We start from the raw sequence: 8,128 nt of genomic DNA, 5'->3' as shown, positions 1-8,128 counted from the left end.
CATGCCAGGTACCAGAGCTATTCTATCCCTGACCATGACCCACACCCCTCCTCAATACCTAATCAACCACCATTTACTCTAGATGCACAAGACATTTTGCACAGCACAGGGAGCTGCTGCCTGACAATCAAAGTGCAATAACGAGAGACATTTCAGAAACTTTTGATGAGCTGGAGCATGAAGAGCTGCATTCTGTGGCTGCAGATGCAGCAGTCAAGTGGCATCATCCAGGGGTCCCCAACAAAGCCTGTTTTGAAGAAACTGCTGTGGTCAATGGGCATTGGGAAGGAATTGCCATGCTCCCCAAAACCACAAGCAATCTTCAAGTACTGCCACTCGCCAAATAAATAAACGATGCCACTTTTTGCAGATTTTTGCTTCCTGCCAGCTCCACAGCATTAGCCAGCTGCCCCAAACATTACTCCCCATGTGCAAGTGCATAGATGCACATCCAGTGCCTGCCTCTGCCATGAACAAACCCAGAGTGATTATCTGAATGCCTGCTCCCATGCCTGACTTTGGCCTTACCCCTTGTCCCTTCCCTGCTTCCAGTTAGACTGTGACATAAGGCAATACTTGCATGCAGGGGGTATGCATGTGTTTTGGCTCCTCCTCCTCCTTGTGCTTCAGAGGGAGGGAGACAGGAGAGGAGCTGTGCACAATTGGGCCAGCAGGTTAGCAGGCCTCCTCTGCATTGATTCTCTGCCTTTTGTCTGTATTCTGCTCCTTACAGAAGAGCTGGGCTTTTCTCTCCTGCTCAAGTTGCTTTACGTAGCACACCCAGCCTGGCCAGTTATTCCGTTCACAGGTTTGTGTAAGTGGGCATGTTTGGCAAGCTGGCCAGTAGCTTTCCACAGGAACCTGTCCCTATGGGCACCTTCCCTGTGCTGCCTACAAGTGGGAAACTGCTCAGCTGGGCTTGGAGAGGGGGGCAAAGAGATTCTGCCAGCCATCTTTCCAGCAGCCCAGGAGGCACAAGCAGGAGCCCAAATGCTCTGGCTGGAGGAGGAGGTGGTGACAACTATGGCAGGCTGTGCATCCCAGTCCAGTGCAGTGGGCAAAGGCAGGAGGCAGGCTCCAAGCGAACTGATTGCATAGACATTGGGGCTAAACCAGCCCCCCTCACCCCCTTATGGTTGCCAACCCTGGGTTGATCCCTGGGGACCTGTGGAAGATCCCTGGGGAGAGCCTGCACTGGGGACAGAGAGGGACCTTGGCAGTGGATATAATACTCTAACATAGGCCCTTCCGGTCCACATTTGGTCTGGTTTCCCCCAGTTGCTCATGGATCAGATAAGAGTCCTGGATGGGCCAGTTCCACCCCCTGGGCCATATGTTTGACATGTCTGCCCTGGGTCAAAAGAGAAGCAAACACCAAGAACTCATTCCTTAATTCCTCCTGCTGATGTGGTTTTATGCCTGTTTGTACCTCACCAGTCTGCTTTTGACACAGAAGCGCCAGGGGCACAGGACTGCCACTTTTGAAGAATGATTTGGCAGGATTCTGCTGCGGTGTTGTCAAATGCCGTGCTGGTTACAGTTATGTCAGTCATGTTTCATCTATGTAGGCCCTTTGCCAGAAAAGGAGACAGACCCAGAGCAAGTCAGCAAAATTACTGAGGGGATGAAAATGGACTGGGTTTATGGATGGGGACCTTTTCTGTCAGAAGCGTAGCTGCCTATCACGCCTTGAGTCTCCAACCAAGTGTCACGTGCATGGACTCTTTTCGCCTCACTACCACAACTTCTCCTGTCATAAAAGAGGCAATCCAGATTTTAGCTTCCACCCTTTCACATGCAGCAAGTGCAAAGGGCTAAAGGGCATGTTGCTTATCACATTTTAAAAGTTGTGTCATATGAAAATTATACTGTGCTTTGATTCTACACATTCTCTAATTTGGGTTACAGAGATTTAAGAGGACATGCAGAAAAGAACCTGCTGAAAAACTGTCCTTCCAATATGCACAATATGCATATTAAGACTGCAGCCTTAATATACTGGTTGGATTGTATTGAGGAAACCAACAGCCATGTGGGAGAGGCTTCTTGAATGCATGATCCAGGCCTTTGGTTTATGAAGGTCACTTGGACTGGCAGCTATCCAGAGTCTCTGGCAGAGGTCTTTCACATCACCTACTATGCCAACTTCTCACAAGTAGCTTAGGATTTCATGGCTAATGCAACGGTTGTCTGCATCTGACACACACATCAGTTTAAATGCCAGATTTATTGTTCTGCTCCAGAGAAGAAGGGGGAGGGCAGTTTTATCATTCTTTAATGGTGGGCTCATTGCCTTGAGCAGGGGAAAACCCAGATCTGTGTAGCGTGAAGTCTTTTCAGTGACTGGTCTCATGAGAGCATGGCCTGACCCAAACATTTGTGTGTATCCAGTTTAGTTCCAGAGCACTATGGGCATGCAGAGGAACAGTCCATCGAATCTGGTGGCCACTTGGTCAAGGAGGAAGGATTAGAATGAGTAGGAAGTTTAGTCTGAAGGATGCATAACCAGTCTGGAGATACAGCTCAGGGGATGGGCATGTTCTTCAAAAGCAAGACATGTGTTCTAAATGGTACTTGGCTGCTCTTCCAGGACATCAGTTTTGCATTTTGAAACACATTTTGCGGAAAATGGAATTAATGTGCTAATTCCATTGTCAAAGGGTGACATTTGTGTTTTTGTGGTGACAGTAATAAAATGGTGTTGCAATTATAAAGAGACTTTGCATTTGTCTCTGATTCTAATATTTTAAAATGTTAATGAAGAGAGCTTCTAAAGCCATATGTTTTATGGCTTTGCTTCCTCTTCCTCTTTTGAACCAGCGCCCCAGCCCAGGCGACCTGCTCATGGGCTCAAACAGCCCATTCCTCATTGCCAAAAGTAGTAACCCAAACATCAAGTAAATGCATGTTTCAAATCTAACCTCCCCCCCTCTCTCTCACACACACACTCCAAATGGTGCTTTGCCTGATTTAGACAAACATGCATTCAGTGCAGTTGCAATGCTATTTAGAATCCCAGCAGCTGCTCAGAAATGGTGTCTTTTTAAACTGTCTTTGTTCAGAACAGGGTGTGTGTAATTACAGAGCTGGGAAGACACTATGGGCTCATACACACACGACTATAGCTTAATCCAGCAGGTTTGCAGCATCACAAGAGAGGATCGATTTAGGTGCAAACACAGCTGAGCTCCTCCCTTTTAAAAATCTGCCATCCTCTCTGCACACTGGCTCTGCTGGAGAGGGAAATTCCTTTGCTCAAACATTAAAACCCAACCTCAAGAGGGCTGGGCAAAAGATAAAAAGCTCCCAAGGCAGTAGTCCTCCTCCTCCGCAAGCTAGTTTCCATTTAAATGTCTGCAAACACAGCCTCCTGCTGTTGCTTAGGCTGGGAGGTCTCTGCTCCTTGGGGATAGGGCATTTCAGCTACTAAACACCAGACAGCTGAAAAGGAAAATCATTTTCTGGACTTCCTCTGTTGATTGATTGATTACTTTAGTGCTGGGGGGAGGGATGCCTCTCTACAGTGGCCTAAGAATAACAGGTTAAGGTGGTGGTTTTTGATAATATTGGGATAATATTAGTCAATATTGCTGCAGGGGGGGAAAGGACAGCATTGTGGTCCCCATCCTGATATTATCTGCTTCTAGGAGCTGTAAAGAACTGGGTCTCGGTCTCCCTACTAGCATGCCTTTGTGAGACCTCCGAAAGCCCTAGAAGAGACCCAGCTTTTTAGGATGAGGAGGTTAGATGATGACCAAGAGGGTTCCCATGCATGGACCTGCTGACCAAGTTCCCTGATGTCTGCTGTGCTGCTGGTCTGGGCTGTGCTCTTGCACTTGGGAACCCACCAGTCTCTGGCCAGAGGAAGAAAGTCATGGGAGCCCTGCACAGGTAAGAGCCATGGCATCAGTACTGATTTCTTGGCATTTCCACAGGGAAGTGACTCTCTGTATTCCACAAATCTGCCGTCTCAGCTGTGATGCTTTTTTTTGCTTTCAGAGCTCAATGTATGCACAGCAGCTGTTTAAATACAGTGACTCCAAACTTCCATTTCTTTAAAAAAATGTACCATGAGGGGTGTCAGGTCCTTCCCATGGGGGATGGAGGCATAGGGTTGCCAGATGCAGGTTGGAAAACTTCTGGGAATTTGGGAATATGGGAATTTGGGAATGGAGTCTGGGGAGGTCAAGGACATTAGTGGAATACAATGCTAGAGAGTCTACCCCCAAAAAAGCATCCCTTTTCCCCAGGGGAACTGATCTCTAGTTAGGAGATGAGCTGTAATTCCAGGGGATTTCCAAGTCCTCCCTGGAGGCTGGATCCCTATGTACAATTGGCTAGTGTTTCTTCTTCTTCTTACAACCATTTGCTAGCTCTTGAGTAACACTGAGCCTCTTTATCAACCACATCAATTTAGGGAAAAGTAATATGCAAAGAGTTCTGGATGGTTTGTTGTTGTATAACATAGTTGTTCTATTAGTAAAGAACTAGGAACTGGTTAACTTTTTCTTAGCTATACTGGCTAGCGAAAAACCACAGAGAATTCCAGCACTGCTAAAAAAATTAAAAACTACTGCTTGGGATTTTTCCATGTCATGCTTTATTGTGGGTGTGCAGAAGCCTTGAGTGGAAGAGACACTGCTGGCATTATAATATAATATAATATAATATAATATAATATAATATAATATAATATAATATAATATAATATAATATAATATAATATAATATAATATAATATAATATAATATAATATATAATATAATATATAATATAATATATAATATAATATAATATAATATAATATGTGTTATTATTAAAAATTATTTCCTGCCACTCCCAAGACTGGCTCGTGGTGGGTTACAAGTTGTCCATGCTAAAATAAACAGCACCATTGCATTGCATTACTTTTGCCTGAATGCAAATTGCCATTCAGATCCAACCATATGATCAAGCTGGGGTCATGTGGCTGGGCCCCCTGAAATCAATGTTGCTATTTTCCACAGTTATCAAACTTTTAAAGCAATATATCAATCAATCATTTGGTGTCATTTTCTCTCAGCAGTCCAACTTTTTTTTTTTTTTTGCTGCTGCTGCCCCTCTAATTTATTTTTCTGCTAGTAGCCACATTTTCAACCCTGCATCCCCAGGGGGAGCAAGAGATGGGAGCTTGTCAACCACAGCCATGGGGAAATGTCCTCAGATTGGCCTTAGTGGGATCAAATTGCCTTCAGGTAAGTGCTCTGATGTCTCAGCTTCTGCCGCACAGCCATTCATCAGCAGACGTGGGAGATAAGTGTTGTTTTGCATGTTACAAATGCCTGTATGGAAGGCACTATGGAGGATAACTGCTTTGTTTACATATGTGATATGAATTCTGGGAAGTGGCATCATCACGGCTTCTCAGTGCAAAGCAAAATATTTGCCTTCGCACATTACTATCCACAGGCAGCACTGACATTCATTCCTAAAAGGAAGTGCCTTCTGCAGAGGAATTTTGTAACATGTACAACAGCCCTGACTCAGTCCAATGCTCAGGGCTACTTATCCCAATCAGAAATACCAAAGTAGGAATACCAGCTCAATGCAGGACTCTTTGACATCGTACCCCATTAAGGTCCCTGTCCTCCCCAGGCTCCATCGCTAAATCTCCACAGTTTCCCAACCTGGATCTGGCAACTCTACCCCCTACCCCCACCAGGCCAGAGGGGACTTGGTAACCCTATACCACAGCAAGTGTCACTCACCTTGCATGTGCTTCCAATAATGCAGCAAATTTGCAAGAGTAAGGAAAGGTTCTAGTATAAACCATTCTTGTTAATTGGGAGGATGGATGAACTGGAAGAGACTGTGGCTCAGTGGTAGAGAATCTGAGTCTGCAGAAGAACCTCGGTTCAATCCGCTTCATCTCATTGAGGATCAGGTTGCAGGTGATGTGAAAGACCTCTGCTTGAATCTCTGGAGAGCCTCGGAGCAGACAATACTGACCAAGATAGACCTATAGTCTGATTTCAGTGTAAGGCAGTTTCATGTGTTCAGTAATTGACCTTCTTTTCATTCCCTAATTTTCCAGAGGACCAAACCTTAGCCCTGCTTATAGACTAAATGGTGGCAGGACGATAGTGAAAGCAGAGCCTGAATTGAAGGAATATTTAGGCATAGACCAAAAAAACAACAACAGCAACAAAAGAAAAACAAAGCAAATGTATAAATCAAATTGCAAAGGTTACATCTAAATCCTTCCAATAATAAGTATGTAAGCCTGCCTTGCACCAAGCCAACCACTAACTGGTCTTGGCTACTGTAAGTGGCAGCAGCTTTACAGACCCTCAGGCAGGGTCTTTCAGACCACCTCCTCCTGAATCCTCTTCATGGAAGATGTTGAGGGTTGAACCTGGGACCTTCTGCTTGCAAAGCTGATGTTCTACAACTGAGCCATGGCTATTCTTCTCTCCTTTTCATAAAACTATTATTATCTGGAAGTAGAATTGTGACTAGACATGTCTGGTGAATATCTAAATGTGCTCTGTCACTTTGGGCATGTGTTAATGTTGTGATTAGGGGGCTTCCCTACAGCTTACGGCATTTTCATGTCTGCCCCGGGGATTTCCTATCAGACATGTGCCACTAATTCCCTGCTGGGAAGTCAATAACCAGGCATGCAGGATTCTGATTTGGACAGGGACTGCAACACGGTGAACAGGGAAGATTCCTAACCAGCAATGGCTTGTAGGTTGCTATTTATCCTGTTATGGGCTTCATGTGCACAGATATGGTACATGTATGTTTCCTTGAAGAGGCAAATAGTAGTTCTTGGGCCATTTCCAGTCAGAAAATGGTAGATCTCCCAACACATGGCACAGTTGTGGCCCAAAGCAGGTAATCACATGCCTGGGAACTGAGTTCCCAGTAAGGAGCCCATAGCAACATGTCTAATAGAAAGTCCTCATGAATGCAGGGACTGTGCAGCATATAGTTATACCCCAGAAAGGATGCATTTATTTATTATCCTTGGGCAAACTACAGTGAGCTTAACTGGGCAATCTTGCAGATGTCCAACTGCAAATGTCCAATTACTTAATAAATCTGTTCCAGTATATTTTCTCTCCTGTATTTCTCATTGATTAGCCCTTGCTTATACAGTGGTTCAAATTAGCAAGGAGCAAATTAAACAGCACTCTTATTTTCTCCTTATAGTTTTCTTCATAAAAGTACAGAGCTGTTTACAGTAATTTAAATGTTTCTGCCACACAAAGATGTTATTATTTCTTTAAAACTGCATAAAGTCATATCTTAGTTTTGAACCTGAGAATCAAACCGCATTCCCATCAGTGCTGATCTAGACCAGCATGGTGGAAACAACCAGATCATGGAACACTCCTGCATTTCCCCTCCAAGAAAAAAGCAGTTAAATGGAATGCACCAATTCTTCCAGGTTCTTTGTTGTTTAATCCTGCTCTGTAAGCTGAGTCTTTGTAACTAAAGCAGGCTTTTAAAAGGAGCATCAGCACTGGACTGTAGTGCTGAATGACAGCTGGTGATTTCTGTGCTGCTTGGGATCCTGGGCCTGGATTCCTTCCTTTCATACCCAGCATGGAAATCCAGCATGTCAAGTACAGACAACATGCTACTGACCAGAGAAAAATACTGCCATAAAATGCAAAACCATTTTGCTCATAATCCTGCCCCATCCTTGAAGAACATTAAATTTTCCTATTGTGAACCTTCAGCAAACAACAATCTTTCATACCTGTAAATTGAACTAGTGTGCCAGTATCTGACTCATACCAATGCTCACCCATTGCATCAGACAAACAAAATGTGATTTTGTATGTTCTGTGTCTGTGCATAACTGGGGGCACAGGTCTGTCTTCAGGAATGTACGTCTTCTGACTTCAGAGGTCATCTCTCTCAGATGGCTATCTAGCCTCTGCTTTAAAATGTTGAAGAAGGAGAACCTACCACCTCCAGAGGAAGCCTGTTCCACTGAGGAACCACTCTGTGAGGAACTTCTTCCAGACGTTCAGCCGAAAATTCTTTTGAATTAATTTCACCCTTGTGAGTGCCAAGACCTGTTGCTCTCTGTTAGGTCCAGAACTTTTGATTTCATGTGCCAGCCAGGGAAAAA

General features: G+C 44.5%; 1 protein-coding gene across 1 annotated transcript in view; it reads left to right on the top strand.

Moving 5' to 3' along the window:
- Positions 1 to 3,280: 3,280 nt before the first annotated feature.
- The window catches only part of TSPEAR (thrombospondin type laminin G domain and EAR repeats), a 49,437-nt gene continuing 44,589 nt past the window's right edge, over positions 3,281 to 8,128 (top strand). Inside the window, exon 1 of the mRNA XM_077349156.1 lies at positions 3,281 to 3,891. Within this exon, the coding sequence (XP_077205271.1) occupies positions 3,798 to 3,891 (94 nt within the window). The 5' untranslated portion in view covers positions 3,281 to 3,797. The remainder of the gene's footprint in view (positions 3,892 to 8,128) is intronic.

The sequence above is a fragment of the Paroedura picta genome, chromosome 8 (genome assembly GCF_049243985.1).
Source record: "Paroedura picta isolate Pp20150507F chromosome 8, Ppicta_v3.0, whole genome shotgun sequence".
NCBI lineage: Eukaryota > Metazoa > Chordata > Lepidosauria > Squamata > Gekkonidae > Paroedura > Paroedura picta.
The sequence above is the reverse complement of the archived record's forward strand: the minus strand, read 5'-3'. Positions and strand labels throughout refer to the sequence as shown.